General features: G+C 40.7%; 2 protein-coding genes across 2 annotated transcripts; both read right to left on the reverse strand.

The window, feature by feature from the left end:
- Positions 1 to 1,030: 1,030 nt before the first annotated feature.
- On the reverse strand, positions 1,031 to 1,987 carry LOC140070049 (olfactory receptor 2G3-like). Its single transcript, XM_072116376.1, has one exon. It carries the CDS (start codon positions 1,985 to 1,987, stop codon positions 1,031 to 1,033), a length of 957 nt encoding a protein of 318 aa, XP_071972477.1.
- A 774-nt stretch (positions 1,988 to 2,761) lies between these two features.
- On the reverse strand, positions 2,762 to 16,096 carry LOC140070050 (olfactory receptor 5AR1-like). Its single transcript, XM_072116377.1, has 2 exons — positions 15,194 to 16,096; positions 2,762 to 2,959 (listed from the first exon to the last, which is right to left on the reverse strand). The coding sequence occupies exons 1-2, from the start codon at positions 16,094 to 16,096 to the stop codon at positions 2,762 to 2,764; spliced, it is 1,101 nt and encodes a 366-aa protein (XP_071972478.1).
- Between the last annotated feature and the right edge of the window lie 2,222 nt (positions 16,097 to 18,318).

Below are 18,318 nucleotides of genomic sequence, written 5' to 3' on the forward strand. Positions count from 1 at the left end.
CAAAACGGAAAAAAAATTGCAAAACCCGATGAAAATGCGGTGTTCGGACCCTTAGTAAATGTGCCCCATTGTATACTGTTCTCTAATTTTGATCTCCAGTGTATATTGTTTGACAAATGCACAATAACTTAATTTGGTCAATAAATTCTCTGACTTTTTGTACATTAACTGTGATTTTTTAGCATGATGAGATGGAGTTTTTATTACTACTTTTTGTTTATTGAAACCATTGATATTTTTTACATGAGTAAAAGAAAAAAATCTATTTTTCCTATGTTTTAGCCATTTTTTTACAGTTCTGTCTGGTTTATACAACATTTTATTTTGGTGGTCTTTTCAATATTTTATTTGGATTTTTACTTAATTAATTTTTTTTTGTTACTATAGTTCTTACCATGGAAACTTTTGCACTGAGTATAGCAATACATTATAAACTATAAACCTATTTTAATATCAAGCATAACTTTCAGGCAGCCTAATAACATGATGGGGGATTCAAGTAAAAATAGTATATCTATTTCAGAAGGAGGATATTCCATCTGTATGCAGCACTGTTTTTGAGATGTACCCATCAGAGGTTATGGGGTACAGGTGGTTGACTCCTGGGACTGCTGAAATCACAGAACATTAAATTAATAAGGAATTCAGGATCTGCAGACAGCAACAGTAGCTCAAGGAGATAAGAAAATCCCACACCAGGATTTTTGGTAGGGGGTATGCCATGTGCAGACATAACAGAGTACTCTACACTCAGCCATGACTTGGATACGGCCATTACACAGGATATGACATGTAAAAATGAGTGTTAACTTTGGGGCTGCCTTGGTGTTAAGGGACAATCATAAGACAATTTTGCATCTTAGAAATTTATTGAAAGAACAATTTCAGCATTGAAACGTCTTCTTTAGTTCAGATAAGTTTAGGTGATGAGCCAGTGCAATGGGATCTGGATGATTGTTCTTCATCATTTAAGAGACGTATGGAATAACATTGAGAGAGAAGCTTGGAAACTTTAAAATTACCCTAAATTTCAGGGATCAAGGCATAAAAAGTTGTGTACATTAACTTGCTTATTTATATTGTTTATGGAGCCTTTGAAGTCCTTGTTCCTCATGCTATAGATGAATGGATTCAACATTGGAGTCACTGCAGTATATAGCAGGGAAACAATCTTATCTGTGTCTTGATAGTATGTAGAGTAGGGCCTCAAATATATGAACATAATGGTCCCATAGTAGAGGGTCACGACAGTGATATGAGAGGCACACGTGGAGAAGACCTTATAACTTTCTGTCAATGTATGAATTTTTAAGATGGTGGCCATAATATGGGCATAGGAGATTAGAATAAAAAAGAATAAACACATCACAATGGTCCCTGCTGAGGCGTATAACAAGGCTTCATTGAGCCGAGTGTCTGTGCAGGAAATATGGAGGAGAGGAGGTATCTCACAAAAGAAATGGTTGATGTGATTGGATCCACAAAATGGAAGGCTCAAGGTGGGAAGGACCAGGATTAAGGAATTGATGAATCCCACACTCCATGAGATGACAACGAGGCAAATGCACAATTTATAATTCATGATGATCTTATAATGCAAAGGTCGGCAGATGGCTACAAACCTATCATAAGCCATGACCGCAAGTAATATGCTTTCTGTTGCTCCTAGGACCAAATGGATGTACATCTGCATAGCACATTCGGAAAAGGAGATACTTTTTTGAGTGGAGAGGGTGTTCACCAGTATTTTTGGGACTATGGTACATGAGAAACTAATGTCAATAACAGAAAGGTTACTGAGAAAGAAGTACATAGGGGTGTGTAGAGTTGGAGTCATTGTCACCACGAAGATGAGTAGAAGGTTTCCTAATACCGTGGTCAAGTAAATCAGAAGAAAGATGAAGAAACAGATAAATTGAACGGAACGGACATTTGATAAACCAAGAAGGATGAAGCTGTCTGGAGATGTTTGATTAAATTGTCCCATAAATATTACTTACAGCCTGAAAAAAATGATTAGTTAGATATTTAGCATTATTTTTCAAAATTCATGTTGCAAAGCATATGCCTGAAATTTTTTGAATTTGGTTAATTGATCTTTATATGCTATGTTAGACACTTTGTAGCTTACTTACTAAGGGTCCCGCGGCCGCATTTTCGTCAGGTTTTCCACCTTTATGAGGATCACCCTAGGGATTGTGTCGCACGCGATCAGATTTTGGCGCATTGGCGGTGGCTTTCACGTGACAGAAATCGGGAGCGATCCGACGGATTCAAACTAAGTGTGGGATTTAACATTTAAATTTGTGTCGCAAGCCAAGCACTAACATGCACTAAGAAGAAGAAGAAGGTGAACTCCGTCGGACCTGAGCGGGGAAGCGACACATGCAGGATATCAGGCGCAGGATCTTCTTGAATTGCGGCAGATGTGCATTCCGGCGGACACTCCGGAAAGGGGATTGCACAGGAAATGTGCTCCTTTGTGTCACCAAAGCACTATCCTGTGGACATGGACTACATCTATGAAGGTGACAAAAAGCAGTAGGGCCTAAAAGTCCTACACTTTTTAAAGAGGGCTATCCATAGATGAGACTTTTTTGTCAACATAGGTTTTCATAGATGGGTTTTCATGTTCTGCAAACCTTTCCAGAATATTTTTTGCGATATGGTATACAGTTATAGTTACATTAGGTTATTTTCCCTATAATGTGTTTTCCCCTCCACCCACAATACCAAAACAGACTTTCAAGACATGGACTGCCTAAGCCTTCTGAAGTTTCCCCACCTGGCTAAAGACATTAGCAAACAGGTCGATGGAGGGATGTCCATGGATCAGGTTTGCTTTCCAGGAGATATCGAAGATGATCCAGCCGAGATTGTTGGGATTTGGAGACCAAGTCAACATTTTGATTTCCTTGTTGTGTTCCTCAAATCCTTCCTGATTTATATTTGCACTTTGCTAGGATGTATTATACTGATGAAAGAATAGTAGACAAAATATTCACAAATTACTTACCTAGGTTGCAAAGTGATTCATGATTCTACAAATGGTTTGTATTAATGCTCAATCCATAAACATCCCAGTAAACAGAGCTTGAAACTGCAAATGTTCTCTACCATCTTGCTTTATCTCACAATCACTATGCAGCCAGCAGGCAAAATATAGTAGAAGCAATCTACTTAGTAAAAGTAAAATTTGGCAATGCGATTAAGAGGCTCTTGGTATATATTGATTTAAGTGGGTTTCCCTCATTTAATATTTTAGAAAAAACATGAAGCAATTTTATATAATTCAAAAAGTCAGAAATATGAAACCAAGTTCAAAAAGTCTTAAAGGGTCATCTACAACATTAGGAATGAAAACCTAGGACACATTTCATTTAAATTATTTTTAGTAAATATTTATTTTATTAATATCTCTGTCTAATTATTATTTCTATACAAAATTAACACTACAAATATTGCACAAAAATATAAAAGAAATGATTCAATATTCTCTGTAGTTTTAGTTTTAGTACCTTTCATCACATCTATAAGTCTTTGTCTGAAAATGTTGTTATTCTGAAAAATCATGAGAGTCTACAGAATGTGCCATATATAAGTACATCTTTGGTCTCTGAGGTGCAGTAATGAGTTTTTCTGTATAATGATCTCAATTAGTCAGTCTAGTCTATGTGATCATTACTAGATTCCAGGGACTCCAGGGTATTTTTACTGTTCATAATGATACCACCTGGATTCTCGATATGGCTTTTAAACAAAGTGTTTCTATATTTTCTTATGTATGATTCTCAGTTTGTTGCTATTTCATCTTATTGATTTTTTTTTTTTTTTGGGGGGGGTGGATTTTGATTTAAATGACATCTACCATCAGTGGTACTACTGGTGGTAAAGTATACTAAATAGGCTGCTTGTTATGTCTAGGGGACTGTGTTTTACATTGATTTCGACTTCTTTGTTGCCGAAATAATAACTTTGTAAAAGTTCCAGAGGCACTCAGGCTGATGGCGCCCCTACCCCTCCAATCCTTCTCCTGCTGGCTGGGACACTAGTGACATCAGAGATGGTGCTCTCTCCTAGTTCCTAGTTTGGTGCTAGGAGAAGGCTTGCAGTGGGGGGGCGTGCATAAATTAAAGTCTGTGGAAGCTGAGAGGAGCTTGACCGGAGTCAGCCTGAGTGCCTCCGGAACTTTTACAAAGTTATTATTTCAGCAATAAAGTCAAATACATGTAAAACACAGTCCTGTCATCCCCTAGATGTAAAGAGCAGCCTATTTAGGACACTCTACCAGCAGTAATCTGGTGATAGATGTCCTTTAACATAAGAAATTTCGATGTACAGGACGATAAATATTTTTATTCTGCAGTCCCAATTACACAAACAGTCCATTGATCAAATAAGACAGTTCAATGAACAACTTTCAGAAAACCTAATAACATGACTTGAGATAATAGGTAAAGAAGGAATAGACACCCAACTGTAACCAAGGCTGTTTAGGTTTCGGTAGCTTGGCTAGGTGAAGGGCCATTGATGTGGGTCAGGAAGTTATTCAGTCTCTTTACAAAGATTCCCTTTGAAGGTAGATAGCGTTTTATATGCCATACATGCTGCACTGAGAATTCTGGGTAAGATTTCTGCAATTAAGATTTCTAGAATGGGTAATGGATAAACATATGAATACAACAAAGTCTGAAATAGAACATCTATTTACGTACAGCAAACTCAGCCACTCTCATGGCCATTTAGTCCTCTAAAGGGATTTATATTTGTAGAGATGCCTTTCTTAGTGTCATTATTTCATAAATACAGAAAAGAATCAGAAATCATTTTATTTGACTCCGCCTCCTTTATCTTGCATGTGAGGGTTAACATCACATTACAATGGCTCATACAGTCTCCATTAAAATTTATTAAAATTTAACACTTTTAATAACTGACAACAGAAAAGCTATAAAACACATATACAAACATATGCTGGAAAAGCTATACAACTCAGGTTAATCATGGTTAAATACCAACATGCTAAGTTTTTCCTTATCTTTCAAGAAGCTTTACAGAAATCACTAGTTTACCGGGTGTACATAAGGAATTTAAAGGGGTTGTACGGCTGTAGAGATTGCCCCCCACTTTCTAGATAACCTATAAACACTGACTACACTAATTCAATGTTATTAACGATTCTTGGGGGTTTTACAGATAATTAAATTGCAAGTTAGAAGGTTAGCAGTGTTTTCTACTTTCCCATCTCCAGGGATACGACAGGTAAACATTCTGCAGCACTGGCCGCGCATTCGTGGTCCGCACTCAGCGCTCCGCGGCCACTTACAAGCGCCAGCCTCCTGTGTGTGCGCACATGTGCCACACACATTGTAATGCTCGTACATGGCTGCATTACATATATGGAGCCACAATGAGCCAGGGGAACTTGCAGAGCGTGCACAGCGGTCGTGCACGCTCCACAATACTAGCGCACAGCACAAGCAGCCAATGGGTGCTGTGCTGTGCATTCTGTGCACGAGCACACTGCTCCGTGGGAGCAGAGTATCATGGGACTTGAAGTCCCCATGCGGAGTGCTGCGGCCATCTTGATTCATCGATCCTGGCATTCAGGATTAAAAAGGTAAACCGTTGTAAAAATAATGATTTCCACATGATTTAAGTGGAAAACATTGGGGGTCATTTACTAAGGGCCCGATTCGCGTTTTCCCGACGTGTTACCCGAATATTTCCGATTTGCGCCGATTTTCCCTGAATTGCCCCGGGATTACGGCGCACGCGATTGGATTGTGGCGCATTGGCACCGGCATACACGCGACGGAAATCGGGGGGCGTGGCCGAGCGAAAACCCAACGGATTCGGAAAAAACGCCGCATTTAAAACAATAAAAGTGTCGCTTGGGACGCGCTTACCTTCACTTGGTCCGGCTCGGTGAAGTTGAGTGCGTTCAGATGCTTTTCAGCGCGGCAGCGCCACCTGGTGGGCGGCGGAGGAACTACCTTGATGAATCCCGGCCGGACCCGAATCCACCGCAGAGAACGCGCCGCTGGATCGCGAACGGACCGGGTAAGTAAATCTGCCCCATTGTATTGGTATGACTAGGGGGTGCATTTATCACACCCAGGACTTTTTTTTTTTTGGTTTGTGGACCGTATAACCCCTTTAAAGGAAATCTACCATCAATATCAAGCATGATAAACCAGGGACACTGACTCATAGATCCAGACACCGTGACTGTGGTAATCTTCTTATAATTGTTATCTCTGGCCTCCTTCCTTCTAGAATCAACTTTGAAAATTATGCTAATTAACCTGAAGTACTCCTGGGGATGTTACCATAGCCCCTGCTTGCTGCAGCTTCAGAGACTGCCTTCTCCCTCAACAATTACCTCTCCCTTTGTTTGCTGTAATCTTCTTACTCAGGATGTGGTGAGGGCAATCTCACATATCTGTATCCTTGGACAGCAGGATGTCAACCCCCTTTTATTATGGGAATGTCACTCAAACTCTCCAGGGACAGTTATCTAGAGATGCTTCACACCTCTATGCCAGGATGGAAATCCGGGATCTCTGTTATTCCTACCTGAGGGAGTCTGGATGGGTGACTAAATACACATCCTGTATTGGAAATACAGGATAGGAAGGGTTATACAACTGTTGTCCACCATCTTGGGGGAAGGGACAGAGGAGAGACTTATAAGGGGATGATAGTGGAGGACAGAAGAGGAAAATCTTCCCTACAGACCAACTAGGAAAGGAGAAGGAATCTGCCATCACCACCAGCTAAGAGGATCACCACAGAGAAGACACTATAGCACCTTCCCGGATTTGGCTGAGTACCTGTATCTCTGTACCCCAACTCCCCTGTTCTGTATCTCTGTACCCCAACTCCCCTGTTCTCTATCTCTGTACCCCGGCTCCCCTGTTCTCTATCTCTGTACCCCGGCTCCCCTGTTCTCTGTCTCTGTAGCCCTGCTTCCCTGTTTACCTATTAACCTACCTCTATACCCCTGCTTTCCTGTTTACCTATTAACCTATCTCTATACCCCTGCTTCCCTGTTTCCATCTATTAACCTATCTCTGTACCCCTGCTTCCCTGTTTCCAACTATTAACCTATCTCTGTACCCCTGCTTTCCTGTCAATCTCCCTGTCCCCCTTTGTTCTCTGTAATAATAGGGATAGTTAGGTGTAAAGATCATTATATGTGTGTGCGTGTGTGTTTATATGCATTGTTGTGGGTTGGATTCTGTGGGTTTGTGGGTATTGTGATTAACATTGTATACTTCTAGTGTGTTAATAAATATTGTTGGTATTAACCCTGAGTGTGGTAAATTATAGTGTACAATACAGAGACTAGAAACAGAAGATATAGAATAGAGTAAACAGTACAAGGAAGGTAGTGATATTAATCGTTATATTGCATAACAATTTATAGAACTACCAGCGTCCTATAACAGAGGCCATGGACAACAAATATAAAATGATTACCACAGTCCCAGTGTCTGGATCTATGAATGAGTGTCCCCTGTTTATCATGATGGGTTTTGATCATAGATTTCCTTTAAGGAGAGCTCTCCTCAGCCACTCACTCAGCTAAACCAGTTCCCTACCCTTTACTGAAGAGATACAAACACATTGAGACACTGTTGTTCACCGTTGGGAGTCCATTCTTTTTGGAATGAATATATTTGGCTTTAATCCCATATCATGTCGTTAGGATTTGTGAAAAAGTGAAGCTTGATGTAAGGGGGCTGCCTTACAAGGTAGCTACGAGGCAATGGTTTCCTTATCCCATCCTGGTAAATATATTTTACTCATTTTACATCAGGAATTATACTGAATCTGAACATCGTGTGACTTGCAGTCTTAATTTTCCTCCACAGTCTTTGTCTGTGAATTTGCAGTCCTCTCTAAGCTGAGGACCTAGCTGACGAGTAGTGATGAGCGAGTATACTCGTCCGAGCTTGATGCTCGGTCGAGTATAAGCATACTCGGACCGGCTCGTTGCTCGGACGAGTATTTGCCCTGCTCAATAACGAGCATTTAATTAAAAAAAAAAAAAGTGAAGAACAGTAAAAAGATACACATAAAACATTTAATGTAATTGTTTAATTGAAAAAAACAGTGAAAGAACACAGTGCTGAATAGATTGCAGATGTTCGCGAACATCTGCGATCTGTTCCGGAGACACGCGTGCAGAACGGTGTTCTCCGCAATAGTATTTGAAGAACAATATGTGTGAAGAACACATTGCAGATGTTTGGCAACATCTGCAAGTTGTTCTCTACACATATTGTTCTTCAAATACTATTGCGGAGAACACCGTTCTGCACGGGTGTCTCCGGAGCAGATCGCAGGTGTCCTGGAGACACGCGTGCAGAACGGTGTTCTCCCCAATAGTATTTGAAGAACAACTTTCAGATGTTTCCAAACATCTGCAAGTTGTTCTTCACACATATTGTTCTTCAAATACTATTGCGGAGAACACCGTTCTGCACGCGTGTCTCCGGAACAGATCGCAGATGTTCCCGAACATCTGCAATCTGTTCTGCACTGTGTTCTTTCACTGTGCTCGTTCAGTTTGTCATTTTACTGAAAAATGCTCGGGTCTCCCATTGATTTCAATGGGGCTCGTTACTCGAAACGAGCACTCGAGCATCGGGAAATGTTCGGCTCGAGTAACGAGCACCCGAGCATTTTAGTGCTCGCTCATCTCTACTGACGAGCTTGACTCATCCTGCTTCCTTCTCAAAAGACTTGGGGGGGGGGGAATCACTGAAGAGCGTGCTTGATAAAGTGTCCCAAACTACACTTATTTCTTAAAGGGTTCACTGACGTAGTTTATTAAGGAATACAATTTAACTTTTATTAAATTCAATTTTTATCTTGAATTTAATAAAGTTAAATTTTATTCCCTAATAAACTACGTCAGTGAGCCCTTCTCAAAAGACTTTAATGAAATCCACCACCTCAGTGATCCTCGAGGCAGGACGACCATCAACATACATTTCAGAATAAAAAGGGATTAGAGATTCAATTATCACATTTGTCATGTTTACATGATATAGATACACTCACCGGCCACTTTATTAGGTACACCTGTCCAACTGCTCGTTAACACTTAATTTCTAATCAGCCAATTACATGGCGGCAACTCAGTGCATTTAGGCATGTAGACATGGTCAAGACAATCTCCTGCAGTTCAAAATGAGCATCAGTATTGGGAAGAAAGGTGATTTGAGCATGGCATGGTTGTTGATGCCAGAAGGGCTGGTCTGAGTATTTCAGAAACTGCTGATCTACTGGGATTTTCACGCACAACCATCTCTAGGGTTTACAGAGAATGGTCCGAAAAAGAAAAAACATCCAGTGAGCGGCAGTTCTGTGGGCAGAAATGCCTTGTTGATGCCAGAGGTCAGAGGAGAATGGGCAGACTGGTTCGAGCTGATAGAAAGGCAACAGTGACTCAAATCGCCACCCGTTACAACCAAGGTAGGCAGAAGAGCATCTCTGAACGCACAATACGTCGAACTTTGAGGCAGATGGGCTACAGCAGCAGAAGACCACACCGGTTGCCACTCCTTTCAGCTAAGAACAGGAAACTGAGGCTACAATTTGCACAAGCTCATCGAAATTGGACAGTAGAAGATTGGAAAAACGTTGCCTGGTCTGATGAGTCTCGATTTCTGCTGCGACATTCGGATGGTAGGGTCAGAATTTGGCGTCAACAACATGAAAGCATGGATCCATCCTGCCTTGTATCAACGGTTCAGGCTGGTGGTGGTGTCATGGTGTGGGGAATATTTTCTTGGCACTCTTTGGGCCCCTTGGTACCAATTGAGCATTGTTACAATGCCACAGCCTACCTGAGTATTGTTGCTTACCATGTCCATCCCTTTATGACCACAATGTACCCTGTAACATCTGATGGCTACTTTCAGCAGGATAATGCGCCATGTCATAAACCTGGAATCATCTCAGACTGGTTTCTTGAACATGACAATGAGGTCACTGTACTCAAATGGCCTCCACAGTCACCAGATCTCAATCCAATAGAGCATCTTTGGGATGTGGTGTAACGGGAGATTCGCATCATGGATGTGCAATCGACAAATCTGCAGCAACTGTGTGATGCCATCATGTTAATAGGGACCAAAATCTCTGAGGAATGCTTCCAGCACCTTGTTGAATCTATGCCAAGAAGAATTGAGGCAGTTCTGAAGGCAAAAGGGGGTCCAACCAGTTACTAGCATGGTGTACCTAATAAAGTGGCCGGTGAGTGTATATATGTATATATATATATATATATATATATATATATATATATATATATATATATATATATATCATATATCTATATATATATATATAGAGGCAGTCCCCTACTTAAGAACAACCGACTTACATATGACCTCTAGTTTCTGGATGTTGGTAATTCACTTTACTTTTGCCTTAGGCTACAATAATCAGCTGTAACAGTTATCACAGATGTCTGTAATTAAGCTTCATTGTTAATCCTGGTTCTTATGACAACCCAACATTTTTAAAATCCAATTGTCACAGAGGCCAAAAATGTTTTTGCTGGGGCTACAATTGTAAAATATACAGTTCCGACTTACATACAAACTCAACTTAAGAACAAACCTACAGAACCTGTCTTGTACGAAACTGCCTGTATTTATTTATGTATATTTCTTGTATTCACTTTTACTATTGATTTATAAAATGTTTGCTGAAAGTACAAAGCAAATAAAGTTCCAGGCCCAAAGCCTAAAGCTGCAATCACGATGACTGTTATTTTATTACTTCTGCAACAAACTATAGGCAGTCCCCGGGTTACATACAATATAGGTTCCGGAGGTTTGTTCTTAAGATGTATTTAGTATCATAGTATCATAGTATATAAGGCTGGAAGGAGACGCAAGTCCATCAAGTCCAACCTTCAAGAATTAAATAAATGTTTTATCCCCATAACCCGTGATATTTTTTCTCTCCAGAAAGTCATCCAGGCCTCTCTTGAACATGTACATAGAGTCGGCCATAACAACCTCCTGCGGCAGAGAGTTCCATAGTCTCACTGCTCTTACAGTAAAGAACCTTTGTCTATGGTGATGGTAGAATCGCCTCTCCTCTAGGCGTAGAGGATGCCCCCTTGTCCTGGTCACAGGCCGAGGTATAAAAAGATCTTTGGAGAGATCCTTGTACTGTCCGTTCAGGTATTTGTACATTGTAATGAGGTCTCCCCTCAGTCGTCTTTTTTCTAAACTGAATAATCCCAAATTTTGTAATCTGTCATTGTATTCTAGTCCCCCCATTCCCCTAATAATCCTGGTTGCTCTCCTCTGCACCCGTTCCAGCTCTACTATATCCTTTTTATATACTGGTGCCCAAAACTGTACACAATATTCCATGTGTGGTCTGACCAGGGATTTGTATAAGGGCAGAATTATGTCTTTATCATGAGAATCTATTCCTCTCTTGATACATCCCATTATTTTATTTGCTTTAGCAGCAGCCGCCTGGCTCTGGTCACTAAAATTAAGTTTACCATCCACCAATACGCCCAAGTCCTTTTCAGCTTCAGTTTTACTAAGTAATTGACCGTTTAGAACATAATTATACTTTTTGTTTCCATGACCCAAGTGCATAACTTTACATTTATCTACATTAAACCTCATCAACCATTTCTCTGCCCATCCCTCAAGCTTCCACAAATCCCTCTGTAATGCTAAACTATCGACCTCAGTATTTATTACTTTACACAGCTTAGTATCATCTGCAAATATTGAAACTTGACTGTGTAAACCCACTACAAGGTCATTAATAAAAATATTAAAAAGAAGTGGCCCCAATACTGACCCCTGTGGCACTCCACTGGTAACATCAACCCAATCTGAGAATGTGCCATTAATGACCACCCTCTGTTTTCTATCACTAAGCCAATTACTTACCCAGATACACAGATTTTCTCCTATTCCCAGCAGTCTCATTTTATATACCAACCTTTTATGTGGCACGGTGTCAAATGCCTTTGAAAAGTCCAGATATACAACATCCACAGCGTCCCCCAGATCCAGTCTTGAACTTACCTCCTCGTAGAAACCAATCAGATTAGTCTGACAGGACCGATCTCTCATAAACCCATGCTGACGCTGGGTTATAAGGTTGTGCACAGTGAGATACTCCAGGATAGCATCTCTAATAAACCCCTCAAATATTTTCCCCACCATAGCAGTTAGACTTACGGGTCTGTAGTTTCCAGGATCGCTATTTGATCCTTTTTTGTATATTGGTACCACATTTGCTATGCGCCAGTCCTGTGGAACATAACCAGTCCTCAGTGAATCTTCAAATATTAAAAATAACGGTCTGTCTATCACCGTACATAATTCATGCAGAACCCGGGGGTGTATGCCATCTGGCCCAGGTGATCTATCTATCTTAGTGGTTGCGAGGCGGCGCCGTACCTCTTCCTGGGTTAAACTGTTGACATTATAAAAAGAATTTACATTATTCCTCATTGTGTCTTCCACCAGGGGATTTTCCTGGGTAAAGACAGTTGAGAAGGCGACATTCAGTAGATTGGCCCTTTCCTCATCTCCTTCCACCATGACCCCCATGTTATTTCTAAGGGGACCCACACTCTCTGTTTTTAGTTTCTTATCATTTATATACTTGAAAAATAATTTGGGATTATTTTTGCTCTCCCTGGCAATATTTCTTTCAGTCTCTATTTTTGCGGCCTTTATCTGTTTTTTACAGGATTTATTTTTCTCTCTATAATCCTGTAATGCCTCATCGCTACCTTCACGTTTTAGCAAGTTAAACGCTTTATCTTTCTCGCTTATTGCTTTCCTTACAAGACTAGTTAGCCACATAGGGTTTTTCTTGTTCCTTTTATGCTTTTTCCCATAAGGTATGTGTTTCTCACAGGACTTTTTCAGAATATATGAGAAAAAGTCCCATTTTTTGGGGGGGCTTTTGTCTTTGAGAGCATTATCCCAGTCTATGCCTTTTAGGTCTTCCCTTAGTTGATGAAAATTTGCCCTCCTGAAGTTTAGAGTGTTGGTTGCCCCTTCACTAACATGCTTAGTAAAGCGTAATACAAAATCAATGATATTATGATCACTATTCCCCAGGTTCCCCCCAACCTGTAGTTTTGATACCCTATCAGGTCTGTTGGTAAGGATAAGGTCCAGCAGTGCCCCCCCTCTTGTTGGCTCCAGGACTAGTTGCGACAGGTAATTGTCTTTTGTTGTTGACAAGAACCTGCTACCTTTGAAGGACCTGCAGGTTTCTGCCCCCCAGTCAATATCTGGGTAATTGAAGTCCCCCATGATAAGTACTTCACCATGCTTTGAAGCCGCATCCATTTCACTTATCAGCATTTCCTCTGCTGCCTCCATTATATTTGGAGCCTTATAACAAACCCCTAGTAATATTTTATTTTTATTTTTCCCTCCTCTTATCTCCACCCATAGGGACTCCACATTTGCGTTACTGATGTCATCTCGCAAGACGGGCTTGAGGCAAGAATTCACATATAAACAAACCCCTCCCCCTTTTTTATTTATACGATCCTTTCTAAAAAGACTATAACCATCTATAGTAACAGCCCAGTCATAGCTACTGTCCAGCCATGTCTCGCTGATACCCACTATATCATATTTCCGTTCCAACATCAAGAGTTCCAGTTCCTCCATTTTGTTTGTGAGGCTTCTGGCATTTGTGTACATACACTTTATATGGTTTTCCCTGTCCGTATTCCTTTTGTCCTTATTCCCCAATCTCATTCCAGCCCCCCTTCCTCCCCCATGGACTATGGCTCTTCCCAGCTCTCTATGTACACCGTTTATTTGCCCTGCACAAGTGTAGTTGCCCTCCCCCCAGGTCTCTAGTTTAAACACTCCTCCAACCTTCTAGCCATTTTTTCCCCTAAAACAGCGGCCCCCTCCCCATTGAGGTGCAGCCCATCCCTACTGTAGAGCCTGTAGCCCACAGAAAAGTCAGCCCAGTTATCCATGAACCCAAACCCCTCTTTTCTACACCAACTTTTGAGCCACTTATTTACCTCCTTGATCTCCCGCTGCCTTTCTGGTGTGGCACGTGGTACAGGCAGTATTTCGGAGAAAATTACCTTTGAGGTCCTTGCCCTGAGCTTATGGCCTAAATCTCTGAAATCATTTTTAAGGACCTTCCACCTACCTGTTACTTTGTCATTAGTGCCAATGTGGACCATGACCGCTGGTTCCTCACCAGCCCCTCCCAGTAATCCATCAACCCGATCCGCAACATGCCGAACCCGAGCACCCGGCAAACAACACACTGTTCGGTATGCACGATCTTTGTGACAGATTGCCCTGTGTGTTCCCCTAATAATCGAATCTCCCACTACCAGCACCTGTCTGACCTTGCCTCTGCTCCCATTACCCTTCTTACTGGAGCACACATTCCCCTGGTTGCTAGCGGCCACATCTTTCTGCAGCATTGCTACCCCAGAGCTGATATCCCCCTCATCCTCCAGCCTGGCAAACTTATTGGGGTGCACCAGATCAGGACTAGACTCTCTACAACTCTTCCCTCTACCCCGCCTTCTACATGTTACCCAACTAGCTGCCCCCTCACTCTGTACCTCCATACTTCCCTCCCCACAACCATCTTCCCCAGAGAGTTTGTGCTCCAGGAGCAGCAAACTTCGTTCCATATTATCAATTGCCCGCAGCCTTGAAACTTGCTCATTTAGATCCAGAATCTGGGCTTCCAGATGAGCAATTTTCACACACCCCACACAGCAGTATTCCCCCTCGAACGGCTGTTCAAGGAAAGCATACATGGCACAGGATGTACACCGTGTAGCAATGCCATTTATGGAGTCCATTATTCTAATGGGGATTACAATAGAATTATGCACAGAATGAAGAATTTACAGTCAAAGTAACACAGAACACAGAAGTTACCTGCTAAAGCCCCTCAAACTTAAGTCCCTTAAACGTAAGTCACACTTAAGACACTGCACACACTTAGGATCAATGCACACTCGCCGCCAAGCTCATACACTCGCTTTGCTAATGCTTTTTTAAAAGTTATCTGCCACAAAAATCTGCAGAGCTCACTGCACAAGATCTGGCTGCAAACCAGATTATATATTTTATAATTGTAGTTCCAGACAAAATTTTCTTTTTGCCCCAGTTTTTACCATTGCTTTTTTTACATCCTTATTCCTGATACTGTAGATGATGGGATTCAGCATTGGAGTCACCACTGTGTAGAGAACAGTTACAACCCTATCCTGTTCTGGAGAATATGAGTAACGTGGACGTAGATGCATAAACATAATGGCACCATAGTACAAAGTGACCACAGTAAGATGAGAGGCGCATGTGGAGAAGGCCTTCTGTCGCTCTCTGGTGGAACGGATCTTGAGTATAGTCAAGGTTATGAAAAGATAAGACATGAGAATCAACATAAAAGAACCAAGGACAATTAACCCAACTGCAATGTACTTCATTAGCTCATTTAGCCAAGTGTCTCTACATGAAATATGAAAGAGAGGGGGCATTTCACAGAAAAAATGGCTGATAATGTTGGACCTACAAAAAGGTAGTCGAAAGGTAAAGAAAGTGAGAAGAAAGGAATTTAAGAAGCTCACAATCCAACATCCACCAGCAAGACACAGGCAAAATGTATTGTCCATAATAGTATTATATCGTAATGGCTTACAAATAGCTATGTACCTATCGTAGGCCATGATGGCCAACAGTAAGCATTCTGACCCCCCTAAAGCAAGATGGAAGTACAACTGAGCTGCACATCCAAAGAATGAGATACTTTGGTCACTAGACAAGGTGTTGGAGAGAATCTTGGGTACAACAGTTGAGGACAAGCAAATATCAATGAAAGCCAAGTTGGTTAAGAAGAAGTACATTGGGGTCCGGAGTTGGGTGTTAAACTGAACCACAATGATCAATATCAAGTTTCCCGAGAAAGTCACCATGTACATTAGTAAAAAGAGCAAAGAGAAGAAAATCTGAAGACCAGGAATGGTAGAAAGTCTAAGAAGGATGAATTTCTTCACAATAGTTTGAGTTGAATTATCCATCAATTTATATTCGGAAAGTTTTTCATTTGTTTAATTCTAGGTCTTACCTAATATCTCTTCAGTCATATTTTATATATCTTTATCTTTGAAGGGTGACATCTTTGAAGACCTCCCACACAACCATTTGTCTTCACTCATTAAGGATTAAAATATATTTATAAAACCACATTTTTAAATATTTTAAAATATCAAAACATATTTCTTGTTAGCGCGGACTGAAGATACAGGAACATAACATAACAGATCACATGATTGCAGGGATCTTGGCAATAGAAACGGGAGCCTCTGCATCTAATCATTGGACATGTTTAATATGTTTAATAACAAAAAATATAAATAATTAGCTAGACATATAAGAAAATAAACAATAAATATTGTAATACTTTAATTGTAATATACAGTACGGCTCAGGTGACACTACCGATCAAACCTCCATTCCTTACCTCAGTTAAATAAAGTAAAGAACAGAGGTTTAAAAACCCCATTAACATGAATGTAAGTTTCAAGTCACCCATCATTTTCAGTCAACCATTATGGATGTGTTTTTTTTAATACTTTTTATTTTGGTTTAACAAAAAAAAACACATGCATAACAGATAATAACAGATAATTTTTACGTTGATGTACATTAGATAGTAGTTTCAATTATAACTAATAGTCTTTATGTATCAGTTATAACATCAGGGTGAATCTTTATTCCATAAATAGATGATAGATAACGAGATAGATTACAGATATACATGCAATAGATTTTAAAGACATATGTAATATGTCACCAATGACCCAAATCGAGACTCCAATTCAAAATGGAAACCCCCAACTATTTATGCCATTTGTCAAAATGACTAAAGTGGAAAGGAAAACCCATTATAAGCTTCTATTTCATAGTATTATTACAAAAAAATAGATCACATGGTGCTTTGTCATTTTATACCTATTTCGACCCTAACAATGCCTTAAAGAAAAATAGGTAAAAAAAAGTAAAAATAAAGTTTTGAAAAAAAATTAAAAGAATGTGTGAAAACATGAAATTATTTTTAAAATATAAACCACTAAATGAAATGCAATGCAATTTATGAACTGACCTTTTAAATTCGATATTTGATAAGACCAGGATTTGTAATTAGATGCTCATCACAGCTGAACATTTTTTTCTTGAAAATAAACACAGCAATGAGAACCACTGAGAAGTTGTTGAGTTTAAATATTATCCCAGAGATGGTTCATTCCCTATAGAATGCACAAAAAAAATTTACTAAGAGTAAAACAATACTAGAATGAGATTCCCAGGTCAATCCACATGATTAGTCTTATGGGAGGCAGTGAGGAAAAATTTGAAACTTTTACCTTTTAGAAAAATGAGGCCAAAATGCAAAAGTCAGTTGTTAAACACTAAGGTCCCTCACACACTAGCGAGTGCAATGTGTCCAACTCACACTCTGGGCATGTGCTGGCTGAAACTTCCTGCCTGAACGCTAAGTAACCGGAACTGAACTCAGCATGTCAAGTTATTTCCGGTTGTCAGCGTTCGGGCTCTTGGCCTTAGGCCCTGGTGTGTTTGGGGCCTAAGTGCCCCCCGTGACATGACAAATTGCAGTAATAACATGTGGTCCTCATTTTCTGTAGGACATTCTCACCGATCATTTTGGAGGGATTATATATATTTTTAATGTCACATTAAATCATTCAGGTTTGTGACATTTGTTTATGCTTCACTCTCTTAAAGGGAAAAATGTCTGCAGGATTTCACGTAAATGCAACATCCCCCACCGGGACCTAGCCTTTTCTTGGGGCCTGGAGGCAGCTGGGGCCCAGAATACAGGAGTGGCTGGCGGTTGTGGCCTAGGCACGCTAGTGTCACGGTGCTTGGTATGGGAACCGGAGAGCTGTCCCACAGCCTGGCAGGTCTCCAGCAGGTGGTGTTGGCAAGAAATTAGATGAGGGAGAGGCTGTGGTACTGGTTCTCCCTAGGGAAACCCTTACAGTCTGTAGTATGTGTCCCTGGTAGATATATGGGGCGCCCTTGATGGTGATACAGCCAAAGCAGGGACCAGTCAGAGGCAATGTTGTGCATAAAAGTAACTTACAGTTCTTTATTCGAACCAACAGCAGCAACAGGCCAAGCGATTCTATACAAAGGCAGGTTACTGATAGTGCTCTTGGAGAGGGAACCTCAGGAGTTGGGTCACCAGCCTGGATGCAGGGGCAGGCTGGGATGTAGC

The sequence above is a fragment of the Engystomops pustulosus genome, chromosome 7 (genome assembly GCF_040894005.1).
Source record: "Engystomops pustulosus chromosome 7, aEngPut4.maternal, whole genome shotgun sequence".
Classification (NCBI taxonomy): Eukaryota; Metazoa; Chordata; class Amphibia; order Anura; family Leptodactylidae; genus Engystomops; species Engystomops pustulosus.

Bases quoted from the DNA above. Each gene is read 5' to 3' on its own strand.
- LOC140070050 (XM_072116377.1), bottom strand. From the start codon at position 16,096: ATGGATAATTCAACTCAAACTATTGTGAAGAAATTCATCCTTCTTAGA. The intron at 2,960-15,193 runs GTAAAAACTGGG...AATACATCCTAG, and splicing joins AGGATGTAAAAAAAGCAATG to CAAAGTGCAAATATAAATCA.
- LOC140070049 (XM_072116376.1), bottom strand. From the start codon at position 1,987: ATGGGACAATTTAATCAAACATCTCCAGACAGCTTCATCCTTCTTGGT.